Genomic DNA, 25,845 nt, shown 5'->3' on the forward strand with positions numbered 1-25,845 from the left:
GGGGTAGCTTGGACGTTAAAGACGATACAACGGGGCAATGGGGTAGCCTGGACGTTAAAGACGATACAACGGGGCAATGGGGTAGCCTGGACGTTAAAGATGATGCAACGGGGCAATGGGATAGCCTGGACGTTAAAGACGATATAACGGGACAATGTGGTAGCGTGAACGTTAAAGACGATATAACGGGGCAATGGGGTAGCCTGAACGTTAAAGACCATACAACGGGGCAACGGGGTAGCCTGGACGTTAAAGACGATATAACGGGGCAATGGGGTAGCCTGAACGTTTAAGACCATACAACGGGGCAACGGGGTAGCCTGGACGTTAAAGACGATATAACGGGGCAATGGGGTAGCCTGAACGTTTAAGACCATACAACGGGGCAACGGGGTAGCCTGGACGTTAAAGACGATATAACGGGGCAATGGGGTAGCCTGAACGTTTAAGACCATACAACGGGGCAACGGGGTAGCCTGGACGTTAAAGACGATATAACGGGGCAATGGGGTAGCCTGAACGTTTAAGACGATACAACGGGGCAATGTGGTAGCCTGGACGTTATGGACATTATCTGAATGTGGTAGTTCGGACGTTAGGAACGATATATCGGGCAATGTTGCAGCCTGGATGTTATGGACAATATCTGAGGCAATGTGGCAGCCTGGGTCTCGATTTTTGAAGCTCTCTTAGCGCTAAGATAGTCGTAAGTCCCATACATTAACATTAACTTACGAATATCTTAGCGCTAAGAGAGCTTCGAAAATCTAGGCCCTGTACGTGAGGAACGATGTAAGGGGCAACGTGGCAGTCTGGACGTGAGGAACGATGTAAGGGGCAATATGGCAGTCTGGACGTGAGGAACGATGTAATGGGCAATGTAGCAGTCTGTACGTGATTAACGATGTAAGGGGCAACGTGGCAGTCTGGACGTGAGGAACGATGTAATGGGCAATGTGACAGTTTGGACGTGAGGAACGATGTAATGGGCAATGAGGCAGTCTGGACGTGAGAAACGATGTAATGGGCAATGAGGCAGTCTGGACGTGAGGAACGGATGTGACAGTCTGACGTGAGGGGCAATGTAATGGGCAGTCTGGACGTGAGGAACGATGTAATGGGCAATGTGACAGTCTGGACGTGAGGAAGGATGTAGGAGGCAATGTGACAGTCTGGACGTGAGGCAGTCTGGACGTGAGAGGAAGGATGTAAGGGGCAATGTGACAGTCTGGACGTGAGGAAGGATGTAAGGGGCAATGTTGCAGTCTGGACGTGAGGAACGATGTAAGGGGCAATGAGGTAGCTTGGACGCCATGAACAATATTTGCGATAGATTACTAATGGACGATACGATCAGTTTGCAATATACGAGAAAGGCTCTTGTATGCAGCTCTCTGTAAAGTAACCGTGAGGTGTTTCAAATAACTGCTGGGGTAAAAGCATACTAAAAGCATACTAAAAGCATACTTAGCTGAAAACGTTAGGTAAACATAATGCCCGTATCATTTAGTTAACCATTGAATAACCAGTTCTTGTTTGTTTCGTAGAACGTGTGAAGCCAATTTCTCGTGTTCCCCGCCGTGATATTGCTGCAATATTGCTAAGAGCGACGTAAAACTTAACTCACTCACTCTTCTTTGTTTCAATGGTACAACGTGTGAAGCCAATATCTCGTGTTCCCCGCCGTGATATTGCTGCAATATTGCTAAGAGCGGCATAAACCTTAACTCACTCACTATTGTTTGTTTCAATCATCAAACATGGGCGTAAATCTTCTTTTGCCTGAAAGTTCACATTGAGGTCGAGAAACTCTTAAAAACCTTAATTGTAGACGCACTGTAACTAATTTAAAACAAACAGACTAAATGCTTCTCGCTGGACAAACACATTCAGAGAGATGGGTAGTGAAAATACATTCCTGCTGTTTTTTTCGAGACGCCAGATCTTTCCAATGCCTATAAGTTGGTTGATTGGTATTTAACGCCGCATTCAGCAATATTCCAGCTATATGGATGTCAGATGGTAGTCATGTCGATTTCATTTGACCTTATTCTTGAGGTTTGAAGTCAACATATGTACATACATGTCAAATGTGGACCAGACCGTTTACGGTTGACGTCAACCCGGCCCCCGTTACTGACGACGTACTTATCGGGGGCACTGGCTCATAGACAACATGAACTTGAGATAAAGACGCTGTCTTCAATCTCTTGAATCCATAAGAGAACGATTTATAGGCGTAATAACACAAGTAGTAGGTTTGTCAGGTTAAATGCAAGGTAAATACAATGTCGGTACACATGTAATATAAATCCCCACTGTTCTCTTTTGCTGACGTTGCAGAACTAGGTCTCTCGGCAGGGAGTTTTCTAGAGCTGTTTACAACGTCTAAGGAACGGCGTCAGACTAGACAGCTACGTCAGCATAAATCCACTGCCATCGACGATGTCAAGTTCCCTAAACATCCGGAATTTCAGTTTAAGGTAAGGGTGTAAATGACAATTTATGCTATTAAGAAAATAAAATTTACAGATGCTATAAATCCGAAGCACAAGCAGTTGACGTGATGACATCCCCTCGATGTCGTGGTGTAGTTCACAGCCAACGCCCCAAAACGTAATTTTAAACCCTCGATGTTGTTGAAGACGTTAAAGTACGAAAATTACGATCGTCTTAGCTCTGGAATGGCGCCCTGGTACGGGGGAGGTTGTTGGGGCGATAGGGGAGCTCAGTTTGACATTTTCTTCCCGATTTCCGCTGTTAAACGCTTCTTTCATAAAACAGTATTTCAGTTATATTTCAGATATGGGTTTTCAATTTCGATGTACATGCAATATTCGGAATTGCACCTAAGCAATCGAGTGCCATGGTGCTGTCATACCAAAAAAGCATAATTTTATTCTATTCTACATTGTAAGTTTTGGTTTAGGATTTGGTGTGTTATATGTTAACTCATTTTGGGTATAACACAAGAATTCAGATTTCGCCTCACGGTCTAAAACCATTAAAACACAACATCCTCATAATCTAAACATGTTTATAATATAAATTCAAGCTTGTTTACAATTTATAACATGTAGAAAGCTTAAACAGTTAGAATTTCACCGGGTTTAAATATACTTCGAATATTGATATAGGCCTGATGCATGCCATCAGGTAATAAGTCAGATATGGATATGATGTATAATGATATATCCATTGTGCAAATCAGATTCAAGGAGACTTGCAAACACGAATATCCGTTTCTATATAGAGATAATAAATGTGCAAATGAGAAGATCTAGATGTACATTTTCTTTAGCAGCACAAGCATAAATGTTAAGGTCTACAAATCAATGAACATTACAATTTGAAATCTTGCATAAATGTTGTTGTTGCTCTTCTAATACTGGCAGACTTATCCTGTCATTGTAAAGGGCAGCAACTGCTGGACGCCTTAAATAACAAACCAGCTCCCCCTTGGAAGAATCGTAAGGTTTGCAGGCGAGATGTCGATTGCCTGGCATCTTCTATATCAACACATGATGTTTGGCGTTAAACGGCCTTAAACCAAAGTCACTCACTCACTGTTTAATACCTATATCCTGACACTTACACGGATACGATTACCCACCGTACTAGCGTAGTTTCACGTATGTTGCGATTAAAGCTGCACAGATGACCTGTTTTCCAGCAATGGGTTAAGTCGACACCGTTATTACCGGCCCAGGATTCCGCGGAACCGGTATAGTCGACCATGGTACTCCAACAGACGAACGAAGCCCACGGTTTCGGAACGCGACAGGCGCTTCAGGGACTGGTTGAGAGAATATCAGAGGAAGAGAGAAAACATTGGCAGTGGCAATGACGGGTCAGGTCAGAATTTTGAAGTACATCAGAAGTTACAATTATTTTTTCAAATACAAGTGTTATGTTTTCATATTGAATTGGCCAGGCTTTTACATATACCTTCACATACCCTGGGTAAATAACAGGTTGCAATGAATTTCAGTTGTAAATACCAAACGGTTCATGCCGAGGGCGGCAAATATATTAATTACCATTTAGTGTTTCTGAAACAGACAACGATGAAGACGAAACTGAAGAACCGGAAGTGCCAGACACTGATCTGTCAACGAAACTGCACGTGACCAACCTTGACCTTAACATAGCGGAGAACACCAAGCAGCACCACACTGACATGTATGAGTGCACAGAGGTCAGGGGTCGGGAGGAAGCCGAGCTGGTGGTCAGAAGAGGTCAGCCCTTCCTCATCACCATCACCTTCGACAGACCTTACGACATCGACAAGAACGACATCACGCTCATGTTGAGCTTAGGTAAGTATACTTCACATCAATCTACACACACAAATGTATCTAGCCCTTTGTTATAAATGACAGTATGTTGTGCAGAGTTCTCCACCCTGACGCTTCCAGGATCTGCTTGATCTGCTGGTTTCGGTTAAGATCCTTGGAATATTACCATATCCCGACCTTTCCGTACTGTGTACAACTCTGCGGTTTATCCTTCATGACTAGTCCGTGCTAGTTAGACACCAGTAGCTCATACATACTCATAACTAAATCCCGGTTACTACTGAGGTAAAGCTCATAAGCTCAGAATACACTGTATAGAGGCCGAACTTTGACGAATATCGAAAGAACAGGTCTCTAGGTCTTACAAAGGTACAAATTATATAAATTTAGGAAATATATCTCGAAATACAATAAAACATTTAAAGCCTCAGTGGGTCGCTCAATCCGCATACCGAATTTGTCAGAGCGGTACTCGTCGCGTCGGGCTGCACGTTGAGAGGTTACCTACATGCATATATTTATGTCAAAATGTACATGTGTATTAAATCACGATTATATTTGCTTCCTGCATACCACGTTACTTTAGCTGGGACCCGGATGCTGTGTGCTGACGGCGTCTAAAAAGACCCCAAATTCCGGGTAGCAAAAGGAGCTGGCAACTTCAGTACAAGTCCCCTTAAGTGCATGTTTGCTCTGATGACAGTCCGATTTTGCAAATAGGTAGTAGGTATATATCCTTGAAGATTCAGGTTACATAGGAATTGCAACCCATGCGTTTTAATTTTTCGTAAGAGGCGACATACGGGATCGGTGGTTCAGGCTGACGGCTACCAAAGACTAACCCCAGGTTGATGTTTGCTCTGATGACAGTCCGATTTTGCAGTAGGTATATATCCTTGAAGATTCCCAATTGTGTAGATACTTGCATGTCATGCATTGATCTCCGGATTGTGATGTTGCTGACTGCGGCATTAGACAACAGACCAACCAACCGTTTCAGTGTGTGGGATGTTGCTTCCGACGTTATCAGGTTCCCTTCCACGTTACTGTTGCAGCGTCTGACGAGAACAACAGCACTGTCAAAGAGACCATCAAGGTTGGAGAGGGTAGGGACACGTCCTATAAGCCACGGAGATGGGGCGCCATCATCGCCAAAAAGGGAGACAGATCTCTCACTGTAGAAGTGTTCTCCCCTGCATCTACCCCTGTCGGAGTTTGGGATTTGATTGTCAGGACCACCGTGGACGTCGAGAACGGCAAAGACCTCATCTGGCAGTACAACCACAACGAAGACATCAACATCATCTTTAATCCTTGGTGTAAAGGTGAGACACAATATTCAAACAAAGAGTGTTTTAAACCCCACGCTGATACTAGTAAATACGAATCAAATAAAATCTTCAATTCTTGGTGTAAAGGTGAGAAAACGTACATAAATAATTACAATCAGTTATATAACACAAACACATTGTTCTTTTGTATATTCCCTAAGCACCAGGTATGTACTTACTTTAGTACGTCAGTTTAGGTCACATTGCCATATCTATATCTACAACTCCCGCCCTATAACAAGCTGCGTTTGTCAATATTAAGCTGCCATACTCGTCAATATGTCTGTGGGAGTATAACAATACGTCACGCTTGCACGTATGTCAAATAGGTCTGGTATACACACAAGGAACATTGAAGTGCGAAATCTCCCGTTTCTGCATATGAAGCCCTTCGCCCACATATTAGATTGTAAAGAGAGCACAAAGCGCTAGGTTTACTAAACGTCGCTCACATTCAAGCACTAACATGTTTGACATGTATAGTATGACCAGAAATTATTGAGAATTTTAGGAATATGTTTAATTGGATTTCTAGTGTAAACAACCTTGACCAGCTATCAAGTGCTTGGTTTCATTCAAGAGAGACAACTCCGTTAATCCTTTTTCATTAGTTTGTGAAGAGTTATCCCCCTTTGTTTACTTGCTAGCAGACGACATTTTCAGTGATCCTCAGTATGGATGATTTAGAGACGAGGAAGTTGATTTTAGAGTATTATAACAAGGACATCAGATTAGCTAAAGTGATTTCAAGTAGAACAGGCATCCATTTGTCCCCTGTTTATCGTGTTTTGAAAAATATTGCAAATGGATATGGCATTGAGCACCAGGGAGGCGCAGGTAGGCCCAGAAAATTGACTGTCGGTGACAGGAGGCGGCTTGGTATTCTTGTTTCTAAAAACAAACGAAGGAGTTTAGAAAACTTAAGGCTGGATATGATTGATTGAGGAACTGTGGCTGTCTGTAAGGAGACAATTAGAACTGAGCTGCATGCAATGTGTTGGCAGAAAAGTCGAGGAATTCCATCACCGATCATGAAACCTGAACGAAAGGAGCGAAGGTTGAACTGGTGCTTACAGCATAGAAATGTTAACTGGGACAATGTGATTTTCTCAGATGAAAGTTCTGTGTGGCTGTTTCCTAATACACTGAAATTCTGGACCAAACACCTTCGTATCAGCGCACAAAGTACAGTCCGAAATTTAGCGTGTGGGGTGGCATATCTGTGTTAGGGGCAACGCCCCTCTGTGTATTTGAAGGGAATATGAACAGTGAGCGGTACACAGATATTCTCGAGGGACGTTTACTTCCATCTGCTCACGTGTTCTAAGGAAATGTTTTGATTTTCCAGCAGGACAACGACCCAAAACATCGTTCAAAGCATTCACAGGCCTGGTTTCGGACCCAAAATATGACATTATTAGATTGGCCAAGCTATAGCCCTGACCTAAATCCAGTAGAAAATGTTTGGGGACTTATGAAGGAAAGTGTCAATAAGAAAAATCTGACAAATATTGCTGAAATGAAAGAATAGGTGGTCCGATATTGGGTCAGCATGGACCACGACTTTCTAACTTCTTTGATCAGTAGTATGCCCCGCCGCATTGAAGCCTGCATTGCTGCCCATGGTGACTTGACAAAATACTAACTGTTCACCTGTCTTTGAATCTGGAGTTATGTTCTGCTAATATTCACATTTAATACGTGAGCAATGAGTGAAATTTAAAAAATTACAATCTTAAATTCTCAATAATTTCTGGTTGTACTGTAACTGATTTTTTAAAGTCCATATTTGGGATGTATGTTGATTTACGCCACTGTCGGTAAAATGTAAGGGTTTAGGGTTTAGGGTTAAGGTTAGAATCCAATATGGTAGGTACAGATGTTGTTGTTGTTGTTTTTTCCTTCCAGCATTTGTAATACTTATTTCACCCAAATAACGTCGAAAGTGCACGATGAAATGATTTTATGTCGAAAATTTGGGCTTATGGAAATTATCCTGGAACTTGCACTTAAGCCATTTTCACACTCAACATTTGGGCGCCTACATTTCTTCAGCAATGATTCGAAGGCTAACTCACCCTCGTGGCGTCACCTGACATGTTCATGTCTCCCTCATTCCTCCGTGCGATTCACATTATCCTTATAATGTTCCCTACAACAACTTTCCGTCACAAAATCACCCGATTATTTTTTTTAAAAGCACGTCATTCATGAATACCGTGAATTCGACGTCTGACGCCTGAGGTCAACAGCCGCTGGTTACAGTTCGCGCTATAACGGCTCTTTCCACACCACACGGTATCTTGTAGATTACGGAATGGGACGTATGTGCCAAATGGCATCGGGACCATTCGTGAAGCGTCCGTAGATTCAAATCACGAGACACCAAGGCTACCCGTAACCTTCGTAACTCACGTGACATATTCGACTATTTCCGTTCTTTTCCGTATTACTAACCTCTCAGGAATGACTTACACATTGCACATTGTGCAACAGTGTGGACGGAGCTCAGTCGGTTAGCTGTCGGGCTAACAATCAGCAAGGTCGCGAGTACGCGTCCGACCGATTCTCACAAACTGGTTGCCTGTCTCAGTGACATGTGACCTACGGCTGCAGGGAACGTCATCATGAGAGGTTGTGGCACGGGGGTTCGAATCACTGTTTGGACAATAATTTATAAAAATAAAAACTCTATATTTTTGCAATCGTATATTGTTTTTATATGTTATGAGTAACTTATGTTTCAAATTTGAACGAAATCGGTGAGGAAATAGATTTTTTAGAAAATTCTCCCGCTACACTCATAACATACAGTGTATTTTATGTAATGAGTGTAGCGGGAGAATTTTCTAAAAAATCCATTTCTTCACCGATTTCGTTCAAATTTGAAACATAAGTTACTCTTAACATATTAAACAATATACGGTTGCAAAAATATAGATTTTTTTATTTTTATAAATTATTGTCCAAACAGTGATTCGAACCCCTGTGGGTTGTGGTGCTGAATTCTAAATGTGCTCCCATCAATCACGGGTCCCGCCGCAGAAAGTGATGGTAACTGCCATACGTTAACATTGACAGCCCTAGTGCTAATTGAACGGAACCGCTTTAACTTACAAACCTTAAAAAACGCCAACACCGAGAAAATGATATTCCATTCACGTTGGTAAGATATTACTGCGTCGTAAAATAACAACCATTCACTACTTTTTACCTCTGCTTACAGAGGATGTCGTATACCTCGCTGACCAGAGCTGGATCGCGGAAGCGGTGGAGAACGACTCGGGGGTGTTGTACTATGGGACATTCGATACGATAGGGAGCAGTACCTGGTACTATGGCCAGGTCAGAGCAATACTAACTTAATCATTATTGCATTATTTATTGATATTTTAGTGAGAACTGTGAATTGTGTTGGTACATTTGCTGCATTAAGTTTAACATAAATTAAGCTATCATGATGAGAAGAAACATTTCATTATCACTGTATTGCTGGAGTGATGTTATAAAATAGCACCTTGCATTTATCCTGCAATGGGATCGATCATTTGAACATCATCATCTTCTTCATCATCATCATAATCATCATCATCATCACCATCATCATCATCACGTCGTCGTCGGCGTCCTTGTCAGTTTCCTTTTATTATTACTTTTGTAGTTATTGTTATCATCATTATCCTTGTCGACCACTTATATAGTTCGAGGACGGCATCCTGGACGCCGCTCTACACCTCGTCAGGAAGGGCTTCGACTTCAAGATGACCCGCGCTATGGGGAATGCTACCAAGGTTGCCAGGATTCTGTCAAAGATCGTAAGTCCATGCTCCGGTTGATAATATATGGCGTGAATTGTAGCTGCTAGCAACCACAATTTATCTGTCGACGCTTGGCTGTTCACAAGCCGTTAAATATTACAGACTGCAGAGTAAAATAATGTCCATACAGCTTTTCGTTTGAGGACATTCGCGATCGCCAGAAGAAACATACTAATTAGTTGTCTTTGCCAGGTGAACTCCTCCGACGACAAAGGCGTTCTTACGGGCAACTGGAGCGACAACTACGCCGGTGGCACCAGTCCAACTTCATGGACGGGGAGTGTGAAGATCCTGAAGCAGTACATGTCCACCGGAAAACCGGTCAAGTACGGACAGTGCTGGGTCTTTGCAGGGGTCTTAACTACAGGTAGGGACAACAATCTGTACTGTGATTTGACAGTGGTACTATGTTGTTAAGCAGTGGTTGGCAAAACATTATTCTTGTGCGTGTGTGTTTTGTTTGACAGGATAAGTCCTTGTTTAACTTCAGAAGGAAGCTGTCATTTACATTGTTTAATTTATTCCAAAAAAAGAAAAGTTAGGTATTAAGATTACGGTATGAAATTAAAAAGTTCCAATCAAGTAATGCAACGTTGCATTAAGTCGACTCTCGTGCCCTCTACCGACCGAACTTTATTTCAAGCGAATCCCATAGAGTTATGTCCCTTGGAACGCTCATTATCCTCTAACGCAACATGTGATTGAGGCTGCGTGCGACAGTTTTCGATGTGCGGAGGAATCGGTTCATTCCATATCTGGCAAGTGTTACCTGTTTGGAAGCTGTTCGCCTCGAAGTTTCAATTATCGATTACAGGCAAGTCGTAAGGGATAATAAGTCTTTTCTTGTGTCAGCAGGAAGGTAAAGAGAGTACATATGACCAACATATATGCTAAAGAGCAAAATATTGTCTTCTTTGAGTGGCATTTTAGAAGATGGACGTCAGATAGAACAAGTATATATGGAAGACATATGTGCTCTAGAATAACAGAAGTTGTCATTCCTATATACATGTTGTACCAAAATATTGTCGAAAGCGTGACTTGTGCCTTTAAGAATAGTTCTCCTCAATGTCAGTTAAAGACGTATTTACAACCAATGAAAACGTTCTTCGTTATCATTGATAGCTCTAGATATGAAAGTATCAATGAGTTGACCCGACTAGGGAAGGGGAAGCCATTATTGCCAGTCCCACAACTCCATGTACATATCAATTCATGATTTTAACTACCATGGCAATGTTTTCAATAAACTCCCCACTGTGCCCACAGTGTGCCGAGCCCTAGGACTGCCCTGTCGAAGTATCACCAACTTTGAATCTGCTCACAACAGCGACAAGGAACGTTTAAGCTGTGACGAAATCTACCGGATGAACAGCCGTGGGGACTTCGTAGATATATCCCCGGATTCCGTTTGGTATGTGTTAACTATATAGAAAGTGATTGTTGCCAGGTTTTGTTGGTCTAGGGTGGTGGAACATATCCTATATTTTGGGGATACTTTGTTTGCCTGGTAGTGTACAGTGTAAACGGGCTTGTGAATGTATACATAGCTAAATCGTATAGAGTTTAATGATTCCCTGACATAAATAACTAAACCATATAGAGTTTAATGATTCCTTGACATAAATAACTAAACCATATAAGGTTTAATGATTCCATAGACAATAGTACATAGATTTTTTGTAAAATAGTATACGTTTTATTTCTCATCATTTCTCATCAGGAACTTCCATGTTTGGAACGAGGTGTGGATGAGTCGCCCTGATCTTGGCAGCAGGTTTGACGGATGGCAGGTCATTGATGCCACACCCCAGGAGGCTAGTGACGGTAGGTGCTGAGGGGTAGTAGGTAGGTAGGTAGGTAGGTACGGGGGTGTCAGGGAGAGTAGGTGTAGCAGGGGTCAGGGGAGGGTATGTGTAGCTGGGGTCAGGGAGGGTAGGTGTAGGTGGGGTCAGGGAGGGTAGGTGAAGCAGGGGTCAGGGAGGGTATGTGTAGCTGGGGTCAGGAAGGGTAGGTGTACCTGGGGTCAGGGAGGGTAGGCGAAGCAGGGGTCAGGGAGGGTATGTGTAGCTGGGGTCAGGGAGAGTAGGTGAAGCAAGGGTCAGGGAGGTAAGGTGTAGCTGGGGTCAGGGAGGTCAGGTGTAGGTGGGGTCAGGGAGGGTAGGTGAAGCAGGGGGTGAGAGATTGTAGATTTGTCACAGTTATTTCAGAGCTCGGAGATGGTTTCTGTAGGCTGGTTTGTCAGTTCATGTTTGATGCTTTATCCACATGATATTTACTGATATCGGTCATCGGGTTATAGGCGTCTATTGCTGCGGCCCCTCACCAGTGACAGCCATCAAGGAGGGGCTCATCAACATCGGACAGGACACGGCCTTTGTCTTCGCAGAGGTCAACTCCGACAAGGTGGTCTGGAATGAAAATGCATTGACCAAGAAACTGAAACTAGTGTCAAGAACTCCGAACAGGTAATAAAAAGACAGACCTCTTCCTGCGAAATATCTGACAAAATCAGAGTCTATTGTATGATTCAGACGATGTTATGCGTAACCGAATCACAGATATGCGTGAAAAGGGGAGCGTATCCTGTTCCACCTGGATCAACCGTTACAAACACACGCAAATGCAAGGCAAGTGATCACATGAACAAACATCGGAACAACTCACCTTAACACTTACTATCCTTCTGCAGAAAGTGTTTGGTTCTGAATGCCGTCAACATATATTAATTCCCTCACTGTACAGACAGTCACTTACTCTCATGTTTTAAATCACTGTTCTTTAGTCCTGCGTCAGTATAGTTGAGGAGGATTCGCATCTGATTCCGAAAGAGCTATCAATAACGATTGTACGAGACGACTAGGCTGTTCCAAGGCATTCTGTTCCAAATGTTAGCATGTATTTCAAGGGTTCCACCCTCTTGGGAAATGTCGGTTTTGTTTCTGTTATCCTGTACTCTGGTGTTCTTCTTCACCCACATTCCAGTATTGGGAAGATGATCAGCACCCACGAGCCGACCCAGGAGCCACAGGTCGGGCTGCAGCGACTGGACCTCACTGACCAGTACAAGTACCCTGAGGGTAGGTTCATTGTTACTGGCCCATGCAAAAACATTGATCTTACCTCATACGTAAATGTCGTTTTCTGATTGGTTGAACCAATCAATGTACCCCACTTACAAGCGAGTAACATTTTCTATGTTACCCGTTGGAAATGCCGAACTGTGGTAATTCGTTTGGTACTTCATGTTAGTAGTGTCTGGGCTGTTGCATAACTCCGGTACTCCTTATTATGATCCAATACCCTTGCCTCAAACAGTTCAAAATTATCATTGAGGTGTTCGGTAAGATAAATACGTTGTTCACTGGTCCCTCGGGGCGCATGGGTTGATGTACCCTGTATGTTTGTTTATGTTCCCTGAGCCCGAACATAAACAAACACAGAGGGTACATCAATCCATGGGCCCCGAGGGACCAGTGAACAACTTACAATGTCCTACATGACATCCGTTTGCGAAGCGCCTCGGAGGTCTAAGTGTACCCGGAGATAAGTGTAAAGACTTTAAAATACGGTGCTTGTTGTCTCCCAGCCTGGCGGTGGCCATGACGTTGATAACACGTTGACTGGCCAGCTCTTGGTCTGTATGTCTGCTTTGGGATCAATGTTCAAATTGCATCTTGGATTCTCAGTGAGTTTAGCTCTGTAAAAACAGATATTAGGCCGAAAAAGCGCAAACAGGCGTACACGCCCACCCCAGACTCACACGTTAAATCAATGCAGTAATCTTAATCGCGACGTCAATTAAACACCCGTGAGTTAAAATTGCCAGACAATACGACTTGAGTGCTTTGACACTGCCTGTCAGCATGTTTCGGACAATCTTTGTACTCCACACAGGGTCGAGCCAGGAGCGGGAAGTGGTGCGGCAGGCCGAGGCGATGTTCAGGAAGGATAACCTGGATGTTGACGATGAAGAGCCTCCAGTGTCAGAGGTCAGCGTCTCTTTAATAACCAGCCTGTCTTAAAGGAGAATACTAGACAATTGCAATAATTTGCTGGGTGAAAGATAAAGTCATCAGAAACATGTACCCAAATTTGTATTTAAAAAAATATTGTTTTATTATGTTCTTATCGCGAAAACAGTTTCTGTTATCTGAGCTTCGGCCATTATGCATATTCCGCTGGAACTCACGTGACCTTTCAGCTCGTGACGTCATATGTGACTAGCGTCTACAAGGACAAGCCCTACAGTAATACAAATCGTGTTGTTTCTGTCGTATTTGTAAATGGTACGATGGTGTATTCTATTGCCTGGGGATGCACGGAATCATCAGAACAATGGAAAGAGCCACCATTTCTTCCGTTTTCCAAGTAAAGAGACAGATTTAGACAGGAGAAATGCTCCGATCATTCCGAGTCGGACGCATATGAAAGAGATATGCACACATGGGGTATGAAATTCCCAAAGCTAGGCTGAAGAAGGAAGAAGTACCCACGAGATTCATTTATACTCCATCATTCCCTGTTACAACTTACTGTCAGTGGTATTTTTAACATAAATTAAATCAAGTCAGATTGCCAGTCGAATTGCCCCCGCTACAAATTGCCCCAGCAAATTTGGTCAAATTGCCCTGGAGTTTTGGTCAAATTGCCCCAGGTGGGTAGACAAAATGCCCCAATTTATTTAAAATGACTAAATATAGGCCATAAATGCATAGTTTTGTCAACTTTGATATCATGTTCTTGATATAAAAGTATTAGACTAACGCTTTGTCTCTGAATATATTATTTTTATTGTAACAAATAAACCCATTTAAATTAAAAAGGCCTTGCCTGAACATGTACATCTAATTTAAAAACTGATATATGTCTTGTATAGTATAGTATACTCATGCCAATAATGGTTGTCACCCCCTTCAATTGTTTTCATGGAGAGGGTGGGGTTGGGGTGGGGGGGGGGGTGACAACCATTATTGGCATGAGTATATTTTAGGGATTAGCAGCCACGGATGGTCAGTGTCTATTGCGTATGCAGAGTTGCATCCCTTAGGCGTTCCAGGATCCAGCAAGTGTGTTAAATGTGCATATTTGTTCTCATTGGGAGCCTTCTCTTGTCTCGATCGCTTACTCTTTTAAAGTCACCACTTATACAATATACCTTCCCTGATTTTAAACCCTACTGTGCTCAATCTCTTTTTAAAGCAAATGGTGCATGTTTAAATAGAATAATATGCTACAAAACACGGTAGCTATCGACTGATAGACTGAAACGGATTTGAGAGTTATTTTCCTAGTTTTGCGTAAAAGTAGTAACTGAAATTTGACCCAGGTGCTGAGATTATATTTATTTCCTTTATCTGTTTTATTGATCTTGACAGACTCCGCGCGCACGTGCGTTTGTGTGAGAGGATTTGTTAACGCCATTGTGAGCAATATCGCGGGAAGTCGCACCCATGTGGCATTCGAACCAGGGTTTAAGGCGTGACAAGCGAACGCCATCTAGTCAGCCCCTGTGACCTCAGATATGTACAGAAATGCTTTGAGCAATCAATAGACGAAAGGCATTTGCTTGTTTAACGCCGCGGCGGTCTGTAAATAATCAAGTCTGGACAAAACAATCAAGTGATCAACATCATGAGCATCTATTGGCATGGGACACGATGACATGTGTCAATCAGGTCTGCGATTCTGACCAGCCGATCCCGTCAGTCGTCTCTTACGACAAGCATGGGTTACTGAAGACCGATTATATCCCGGATCTTCAGGGGAAAGGAACACTCTACTGTCTCATTTCTGAAACTGTAACTTCATTTGTGTATTGTGATCATACATTATTATTAAAAATCACTCTAATTACAGTAGCAGAGCGTTTCACACAATAATTTTGTTTGATTTCTAGAGTGTAGAGTTGCGCATCAACGACATAGGGGACGTCCTCGTCGGCAACGGTTTTGACGTCAATGTTAACGCTATCAACAACGGCACCGACGTCCGTACTGTTTCCCTGGCTGTCAAAGTCTTCTACAAGACGTACTTCGGTGTCGTGACAGGGACGGCTGCCCGGTCGGCGGATACAACTACTATAGAGCCTGGAAGGAGTAAGTGCAACATAGCAGTCACGTGACAACCATATACTGAGATAATGCAGGTAGCAGCCAGTCGGTGCGACATTGTAGGCACGTGAGGTAGACTGTACTGAGATATTACAGAGATATCAGAAGCAGATATGGTAGACTCTACTGAGATATTACAGACAGGAGAGTATATTCAACATTGTTGCAAATGAAGCAGATATGGTAGACTGTACTGAGATAATACAGACAGGAGAGTATATTCAACATTGTTGCAAATGAAGCAGATATCGTAGACTGTACTGAGATATTACAGACAGGAGAGTATATTCAAGATTGTTGCAAATGAAGCAGATATGGTAGACTGTACTGAGATAATACAGACAGGAGAGTATATTCAACATTGTTGGAAATGAAGCAGATATCGTAGACTGTACTGAGATATTACAGACAAGAGAGTATATTCAAGATTGTTGCAAATGAAGCAGATATGGTAGACTGTACTGAGATATTACAGAGAGGAGAGTTTATTCAACATTGTTGGAAATGAAGCAGATATCGTAGACTCTACTGACATAATACAGAAAGGAGAGTATATTCAACATTGTTGGAAATGAAGCAGATATCGTAGACTCTACTGAGATAATACAGACAGGAGAGTATATTCAAGATTGTTGGAAATGAAGCAGATATGGTAGACTCTACTGACATTTTACAGAGAGGAGAGTATATTCAACATTGATCCAAATGAAAGCAGGTATCGTAGACTTTACTGAGATAATACAGACAGGAGAGTATATTCAACATTGTTGCAAATGAAAGCAGGATCATGGGCATTACAAGCGGCAGGAAATCGGTACGACATTGAGTGAGTGAGTGAGTTATTATTTAACGTCACATCGGTAATATTTCAGCCATATCGTGACGAGAACACTTGACATTGAAATAGAATATATATAGAGATTAAAAAACCAGTAAAGCAACTAGAGAATCACAGATATATATGTAAAACTAGTAATTGAATCTAAAACATTTTAACTATAGGGGACAACACACTATAAAAATGGGCTATAGATTGCCACCAACTGAAGGTAGATCACCATACTAGGAACCATGGGGACTTACATTACTTTTGCTACCTGCATTGACCCTAGCTGGATTTACACCATCCCTTCAGCCGCTGGCGATTGTAGGATAATTAAGCCGGAATTTAAAAGAACAAAAATACTACGTTTAAAAACTTGGTACGTGAAATTTTACTTTGAAAGTTTTTGGGACGGTGCGACATTGTAGTCATGTGAGAGATATGTATTCAGATATTACATAGAGAGTACATTCAGCAATGCAGGCACTAATCGTAGAGTGAGTGAGTGAGTTAATATTTATCGTCACATCGGCAATATTTCAGCCATATCGTGACGAGAACAGTTTATAATTATAGTAAAGATCAATAAAGTTAGACATTAAATACCTGTTGACGAAGAACAGTAAAACTACTAGTGTATCACAGATATCCATTTAAACTTAGCAATTAAATCTAAAATATTGGAACTATAAATGACAATACAAAATATAAAAACAGGCTATAGATTGCCAACAACTGAAGGTAGATCACCATACTAGGGACCATGGGGACTTACAGTGCATTTGCTTCCTGCATGGACCCTAGCTGGATTTACACCATCCCCTCAGCCGTTAGCAACGTAGACACATCTAGCCATACATTTAAAAACACACATATTCTACGATTTAAAACAGCGGGGAGTTTCAATTTACTTTGAATGTTTGTGGACTTACGTATCCTCTCAGGAGGAGAATAATTTTACAGTACTTTAAACCCCCTTGAGGTACAGCCACTAACAATCTGAGTTATTAATTCAAACTTCCAATCATAAAATATATATTTACAAATCAGTTATCAAATCTAATTCTTTTAAAAATGCAATAATTAAATGAGAACTTATATTACTAACAAGATCCTTCATAGTTCGTGATTTGAAATAGATATCCCTTGTGATGGAAACTAATCGTAGTGATATTACTAGCAGAGGCAACAATGTTGTCATATGAGACACACATCGTACATGCCCGTGAAGATCCGGGTTAGAACTGGTCTTCAACAACCCATGTGTGTTGTAAGAGTCGACTAACGGGATCGAGTGGTCAGGCTCGCTGACTTGGTTGACATATATCATCGTATCCCAATTGCGTAGATCGATGCGCATGATGTTGATCACTGGATTGTATAGTCTTCATCATTTACTGGCCTCCCTAGAGCTGGAATATTGCTGAGTGTGGGGTTAAACAACAAACGAACACATATCGTAAACTATGCTGGGATATTACAAGCTGGAATATTGCTGAGTGGTGGGTTAAACAACAAACGAACACATATCGTAAACTATGCTGAGATATTACAAGCTGGAATATTGCTGAGTGGTGGGTTAAACAACAAACGAACACATATCGTAAACTATGCTGAGATATTACAAGCTGGAATATTGCTGAGTGGTGGGTTAAACAACAAACGAACACATATCGTAAACTATGCTGAGATATTACAAGCTGGAATATTGCTGAGTGGTGGGTTAAACAACAAACGAACACATATCGTAAACTATGCTGATTACAAGCTGGAATATTGGGATGGTGGGTTACATATCGCTGCTGAATATTGCTGGAATATTGCTGAGTGGTGGGTTAAACAACAAACGAACACATATCGTAAACTATGCTGAGATATTACAAGCTGGAATATTGCTGAGTGGTGGGTTAAACAACACATATCGTAAACACATATCGTAAACTATGCTGAGATATTACAAGCTGGAATATTGCTGAGTGGTGGGTTAAACAACAAACGAACACATATCGTAAACTATGCTGAGATATTACAAGCTGGAATATTGCTGAGTGGTGGGTTAAACAACAAACGAACACATATCGTAAACTATGCTGAGATATTACAAGCTGGAATATTGCTGAGTGGTGGGTTAAACAACAAACGAACACATATCGTAAACTATGCTGAGATATTACAAGCTGGAATATTGCTGAGTGGTGGGTTAAACAACAAACGAACACATATCGTAAACTATGCTGAGATATTACAAGCTGGAATATTGCTGAGTGGTGGGTTAAACAACAAACGAAACAACAAACGAACACATATCGTAAACTATGCTGGGGATATTACAAGCTGGAATATTGCTGAGTGGTGGGTTAAACAACAAACGAACACATATCGTAAACTATGCTGAGATATTACAAGCTGGAATATTGCTGGAGTGGTGGGTTAAACAACAAACGAACACATATCGTAAACTATGCTGAGATATTACAAGCTGGAATATTGCTGAGTGGTGGGTTAAACAACAAACGACACACATATCGTAAACTATGCTGAGATATTACAAGCTGGAATATTGCTGAGTGGTGGGTTAAACAACAAACGAACACATATCGTAAACTATGCTGAGATATTACAAGCTGGAATATTGCTGAGTGGTGGGTTAAACAACAAACGAACACATATCGTAAACTATGCTGGGATATTACAAGCTGGAATATTGCTGAGTGGTGGGTTAAACAACAAACGAACACATATCGTAAACTATGCTGGGATATTACAAGCTGGAATATTGAATATTGAGTGGTGGGTTAAACAACAAACGAACACATATCGTAAACTATGCTGAGATATTACAAGCTGGAATATTGCTGAGTGGTGGGTTAAACAACAAACGAACACATATCGTAAACTATGCTGAGATATTACAAGCTGGAATATTGCTGAGTGGTGGGTTAAACAACAAACGAACACATATCGTAAACTATGCTGAGATATTACAAGCTGGAATATTGCTGAGTGGTGGGTTAAACAACAAACGAACACATATCGTAAACTATGCTGGGATATTACAAGCGGGAGAGAGTCGGGGCAATGTTGTAGCTACGTATAGCTGTTTTATTTGTTTGCGTTATAAGGTCGTGAATTCGGCGTGAGTGTGACGCCAAAGCAGGCAATGGCGCACCCCAAAGACGGATTCAACTTCCACATCGAGGCTGTGGCGACTGTCAAGGAGACTGAAAACATCGTCACGAAGACGCTGTCCTTCCGGCTTCGCAGACCCGATATTGTGATAAAGGTATGTTTGTTATTTACCGCTGTGGTCAGCTTGATGTAGGCATTCAGCATTAAGCTCTACAGTGAAGTGACTGATATTCCATGTGATATAGTCGTCAGTAATCCAGGTATAGAGCCGAATCAGGACCAGACAAACCAGTGGTTGATATAAATAACATTTGTTGTTTGACGCCGCACTCAGCAATATTCCAGCTGTATGGCGACAGTCTGTATATAGAATCTGGACCAGACAATCCAGTGATCAACATCATGATCATTGATCTACGCAGTTAGGATACGATGGCGTGTCAACCAAGTCAGCGACCCTGACCACCCGATCTCGTTAGTCGCCTCTTAAGACAACTATTGGCCAATTTTAACTCGGATCTTCACGGGTGCAAATAAATAACGACTGTCACACTGTTGGAAAAGAAAAAATATTCTTATTAAACAAATAAAAATTAAATGAAGTTTTAAAAAAACGACTGATTAAACCAGTATCTGCTTACAATTCAACAATTCAACAATATTCTTTGCTCCTGATCTAGTATATGTTCCTAATAAAAGATATTTATCAGCCGAAAACACATACCATCATATATAATGTCATTCCTTAATTCAGTTGTCGAAAAACCTGTTTTAATCTTTCACAAACATTAACTAAACATTATAATAATTTCTGGAGTGTGCGCACTAATAGGGACAACAACAGGTGTAGTTCCAACTGAAACCTGTTCTTAATTGGTTAACTATCTATCGGCAAAATGACAATTGCTTACACATGCTGTGTCAATGTACATTTCGCAGTCGTCCATTGGTTCACCAGCTTGAATATCAAAGGGAAGCCACTCCTGCTGGGCTAGGCTTGTATCCTCGCTTAATTGTTGTTCAATATATATTTTCAGTTTTGCTCAAACGTGTAAATGTCTCGGGTATCTACTTGTAAGACACTGGTTTTCGGTACCCAAGACTGCTGTTTTTGTAAGGATTACAATAAGCCCAGTAGTTCCTCCATACCATCAGGGCGATGGGGTAGCACAGTGGTTAAAGCGTCCGCTCGTCACGTCAAAGGCCCGGTATCCATACATTGGTACAATGTGTAAAGCCCATTTCTGGTGTCCCCCGCCGTGATTTTGCAAGAATATTTATAAAGGGGCGTAAAACCCAACAAAGGGAATCTCTCTCTGCATAAGACTCCAACGGATACCGCTTCCATCCATTGGCTGTATTCTATAGCTAATTACAGTCTCATGTGTTATATAGGGTCCTTCCACTGGAGACAATAGACGTGGACAGCTCCTTCACCAACCGGCTCCCATCAATATATATGTATATATACTGTCTCATGTCCTGTGTTATATAGGGTCCTTCCACTGTTAAAGCCGGGGAGACAGTAGAGAATGAAATCTCCTTCACCAACCGGCTCCCATCAATATATGTGTATAGATACTGCCTCATGTCCTCTGTTATCTAGAGCCCTTCCACTGTTAAAGCCGGGGAGACAGTAGAGGTGGACATCTCCTTCACCAACCCGCTCCCATCAATATATATGTATATATACTGCCTCATGTCCTGTGTTATATAGGGTCCTTCCACTGTTAAAGCCGGGGAGACAGTAGAGGTGGACATCTCCTTCACCAACCCGCTCCCATCAATATATATGTATATATACTGTCTCATGTCCTGTGTTATATAGGGTCCTTCCACTGTTAAAGCCGGGGAGACAGTAGAGGTGGACATCTCCTTCACCAACCCGCTTCCCGTCCTGATGACCAACTGTACGGTGGAGACTGAAGGCAACATGAAAATGGTGTATCCCGTCAAAGACATCAAAATAGAGTAAGGCACATACATCTACATATCAAAACGCCTTTAAATTTCTGAAATAACCTACACATTCACAGAAACTAGTAGTTTTATGTAGTTCTTTTGACAATCTCTTGATGGATGAGAAACATAACAATATGGGTGATGACCTAATGGAGAATATGTTTTTTTAGTAGTGGTATGATAAACTCATGTTTTACTCACCTCGCCACATTTCAGTATCTCATTTCGCCAAATTTTACCTCATCCAACCTTATATCATCTCACCAACCATCACCTCACCAAACGTCATCAAACTGGACTCTCTTCACCTCACCATATCCATATCAACAAACCTTGCAATAAGTCGCCTCATCTAACTCACCAAATCCCGCGTAATCCAACTTCATATAATCTCACCAATCCGCACCTCGCCAAATCTCACCTGATCAAACCTTAATTCACCTCACCAAATCTCTTCTCACCAAACCTCACCATGTTGACTTGTGTCCTTCAGGAGGATTCGCCCTGGGGATACCTGGAGTAAGGTTATCAAGATGTCCCCCACCGTCTTTCCCCGCAGCCAAAGGAAGAGGGAAGCCAGCTTTAGTCTTGAGTCCGACCAGCTCGGGTCCATTGTTGGAACATACAGCGTCAGGGTGGCTTAGAACCCCAGTGATCATGCGTGTCCTTAGGCTGCCATCAGGACTCTTCCTAGATCTTCATACAATATCTGCACTGTTTCAATGTACTCTTATCACTTAACCCTTTCTAAAACCAATTGCAACTTGCAGATCCATTGACAAATGCCCTCAGCTGTTCCCAACGACAATTAAATGTACATGTTCTTATGTTAAGTGAGTGAGTCAGCTGGGTTTAAACCATGTTGCACCAAGGTGCGTACCTGCTTGGAATCATAAGCCTTGAAGCGGTTGCACTGTCTTTGGTCCAGCTGCAACCACACGAGGTTAAGAATTTCCAGCATACCATAATCGATAAAAGAATTGAGAATTATATTCGTAAATATTTTGGACTGTCATGGGCACATATAAGGACTCTCTGGGCTTCTCTAAGCTTGATTCTATTCCATGTCAACTAATATGACAGGCAAGAATGTAGACACTTGAAATTTCTAAACATTACAAATGTTATCCAAACGCTATAAGGCGAAAAACTTTCACCGAAACAAACTTTGGTTCACACTACAACCATCATACCCGCATCATAACGTCACAATCAAAGAAACATTTCTTGGCTGACATATTTGCGAACATTATGCAAATGTTTCGCATGAAAAGTGCGTCATGTACCTGTTCCTACTCACATGGTATTACCTTTACGAGTTAAATATTTGTTTCAAGGGATTGTTACAAGGGATTGTCGTCCATAAAATTGTATGTCAAAAGGGATGTCTTCAACTTATAAAGAGTCAACTGGTGTTCATGCCTTGCAACATTACATCAGTTCCATCTTCCGGTGTCTACATTATAGAGCTGCCAGGTTCGACACATATGTTACACAGCTGATGCAGTCACGTATGTTAGAATGACATTGTCAGTGGGAAGGTGAGCTACATGATTCATAGTACCACGTTAGTCGCTTTTTAAGCGATCTTAGAGCTAAGGTGATCTTACACCCATAGCTAAATCTACGACTTCGCTTAAGGCTGATTTGTACAACGGGACCCTGGTCGCAAGGGTGTGTTACTAAAACTGGGTCTGCGGTTCCGTTCCTCCATTCAGACTGACCAAGGTTATTTAGCTGAGACAGTTTTATTCAGCCAACCAAAATGAGGGCAGGTTTTCACAATGCCTTAGGGGTTCGACCTTCGTAAATATATGTTACATGATTGAGTGACGAGAATCGCTGCTCTGAAATCGCTTTATGAAAACTGGCCTGTCGCTGTTTGTAAAAAGCTATCCATCTGAATCTACTTGTAAAAATACCGATAGTGCTACCACGATGGATGGGGGTAGGTTAACCGAGTACATGGGTCGGATAAGTAATTTTCACTACCCGAGTCCTGAAGATACAACAAGGACTTGTTCCGTCACGTGTAACTGATAGACTGATGCATTATCTTAGGCATTGTCCCGTCACAGCCCTAACTATCGCCACAGATCTTTTACGTTTCGGGGATCACAGCCGTCGTTTGATGGGGACTTTTGATGGCTACAGGACAACCGACAACACGATGCAATACAATACGACCTTAAAGTTAAATTCGCTGTTCAACTCCAAAATATGCCCTGTGTTCCTTGCCTCAGTGCATAACTGTACATTGTTATAATATGTTGTTTTTCTTGTTTGCTTTCGTTTAAACATACGCTTGATGTACCTGTTGAACGTATGTTGTGACCTTAAATGTAGAATGGGCTTAAGTGTAGAATAGTTACATACGTATTATGTACACCTTCAATGTTGTTGCTTCTGTGCTGTTGCTGATGCCTTGTGGCGCTATAAACTGTGTGATCTTTATAGTGTTATATTTACAAGATGATTTACATGACAGTTTGTATCCAAATTATACTTTTATAGAAATTAAAGTGCTATATCCTTATTGTCGGTATATGTTCTCACTCACTCACTCACTGTCAGTTCGCGTGTACCCTTATTAGTGCGCATGTGTTCTGCGCAGATCTGCTACCGTTCAATATTGTACTTTTGCCCCAAACACCCACCCACCCCACCCCCCTCTCTCTCTCTCTCTCCCTTGATCCAAAAATAGATTCATTATAAATTCCTGTCCTCCACATGGCATGGGTTGATGGGTATTATGTAATCGTCGAAGCTGCAATCAGGGGGTTTCATGTATATAAATATGTGCGGGATCCCGAGCTAGATCACTAACAATTAATTACATCCAGTTAAGCGCAATAAGGGCCGGATCTCCAATAAGCGCCGGGACTGGAAGTCTGTTGAAAAATACGGAAAATTGAGGAAATGCGGTAATCTGAACGATACTGGGATTCGAACTCACGATCGTTTTCTATCATACGTTAGGGATGCACCTAGGCAGAGAGAATTATTGCTTGTGCCATCGTTGTTCCGTTTATCACGTACATTGTACGTACAAGCCATATCAAAATACAGGTTTATCCGGCAAATGAGATGTTATACTGTAACTTTATACGAGACCGTTCTGTTTAGAAGTGTATGTCACTATTAGTGCTCACATCTGTTGTGTGATATTTAGCGCTAATATCATGCAGAAATGGTTGCAGTTCTGCATGATCTTCGTCCCAGCCACGGGCCCGGTGCCCGGTCTGTCTAGCAGTCTTAATTATACACTGTATGCTATCTCTTTGTTGGAAAATATGTGGAAATATATGAGTCAACTTACGTTATGAATCACCAGTATACTTGAAAATGTTATGGACCTGTTAAGAGTACACATAGCCCCAATCTATTGAAAGAGAACCTTTTTTCTGCTTGTTGTGTAACGCCTTAGAATTTTCTGTCTGGACCAGACAATCCTGTCTATCAATGCAATTAGGTTACGATGACATGCCTGAACTAAGTCAGCGAGCCCGAACACCCGATCCCGTCAGCTGCCGATGTTGGGACATGAGATAAAGATAGCGAGCCCGAACACCCGATCCCGTCAGCTGCCGATGTTGGGACATGAGATAAAGATAGCGAGCCCGAACACCCGATCCCGTCAGCTGCCGATGTTGGGACATGAGATAAAGATAGCGAGCCTGAACACCCGATCCCGTCAGCTGCCGATGTTGGGACATTAGATAAATATATCGAGCCTGAACACCCGATCCCGTCAGCTGCCGATGTTGGGACATGAGATAAAGATAGCGAGCCTGAACACCCGATCCGTCAGCTGCCGATGTTGGGACATGAGATAAAGATAGCGAGCCTGAACACCCGATCCCGTCAGCTGCCGATGTTGGGACATGAGATAAAGATAGCGAGCCCGAACACCCGATCCCGTCAGCTGCCGATGTTGGGACATGAGATAAATATATCGAGCCTGAACACCCGATCCCGTCAGCTGCCGATGTTGGGACATGAGATAAAGATAGCGAGCCTGAACACCCGATCCCGTCAGCTGCCGATGTTGGGACATGAGATAAAGATAGCGAGCCTGAACACCCGATCCCGTCTGCTGCCGATGTTGGGACATGAGATAAAGATAGCGAGCCCGAACACCCGATCCCGTCAGCTGCCGATGTTGGGACATGAGATAAATATATCGAGCCTGAACACCCGATCCCGTCAGCTGCCGATGTTGGGACATGAGATAAAGATAGCGAGCCTGAACACCCGATCCCGTCAGCTGCCGATGTTGGGACATGAGATAAAGATAGCGAGCCTGAACACCCGATCCCGTCAGCTGCCGATGTTGGGACATGAGATAAAGATAGCGAGCCTGAACACCCG

General features: G+C 42.2%; 1 protein-coding gene across 2 annotated transcripts in view; it reads left to right on the forward strand.

Moving 5' to 3' along the window:
• LOC124259034 (protein-glutamine gamma-glutamyltransferase K-like) overlaps positions 1 to 24,010 on the forward strand; it is a 31,635-nt gene extending 7,625 nt beyond the window's left edge. The window contains exons 2-17 of one of the 2 annotated variants that reach the window (XM_046693114.1): positions 2,344 to 2,483; positions 3,674 to 3,855; positions 4,062 to 4,319; positions 5,354 to 5,623; positions 8,856 to 8,974; positions 9,331 to 9,444; positions 9,640 to 9,814; positions 10,717 to 10,861; positions 11,171 to 11,274; positions 11,750 to 11,915; positions 12,433 to 12,527; positions 13,345 to 13,439; positions 15,347 to 15,545; positions 19,506 to 19,666; positions 21,341 to 21,483; positions 21,968 to 24,010. In XM_046693114.1, coding sequence (XP_046549070.1) covers positions 2,446 to 2,483; positions 3,674 to 3,855; positions 4,062 to 4,319; positions 5,354 to 5,623; positions 8,856 to 8,974; positions 9,331 to 9,444; positions 9,640 to 9,814; positions 10,717 to 10,861; positions 11,171 to 11,274; positions 11,750 to 11,915; positions 12,433 to 12,527; positions 13,345 to 13,439; positions 15,347 to 15,545; positions 19,506 to 19,666; positions 21,341 to 21,483; positions 21,968 to 22,118 — 2,415 coding nt within the window. In that variant the 5' untranslated portion in view covers positions 2,344 to 2,445 and the 3' untranslated portion in view covers positions 22,119 to 24,010. Of the gene's footprint in view, positions 1 to 2,343; positions 2,484 to 3,673; positions 3,856 to 4,061; positions 4,320 to 5,353; positions 5,624 to 8,855; positions 8,975 to 9,330; positions 9,445 to 9,639; positions 9,815 to 10,716; positions 10,862 to 11,170; positions 11,275 to 11,749; positions 11,916 to 12,432; positions 12,528 to 13,344; positions 13,440 to 15,346; positions 15,546 to 19,505; positions 19,667 to 21,007; positions 21,134 to 21,340; positions 21,484 to 21,967 lie in introns of those variants that run through there. The other variant, XM_046693116.1, reaches the window with a different exon arrangement.
• The last annotated feature ends 1,835 nt before the right edge of the window (positions 24,011 to 25,845 follow it).

Source organism: Haliotis rubra, unplaced genomic scaffold (genome assembly GCF_003918875.1).
Source record: "Haliotis rubra isolate DU_JTF1 unplaced genomic scaffold, ASM391887v1 Scf708, whole genome shotgun sequence".
Classification (NCBI taxonomy): domain Eukaryota; kingdom Metazoa; phylum Mollusca; class Gastropoda; order Lepetellida; family Haliotidae; genus Haliotis; species Haliotis rubra.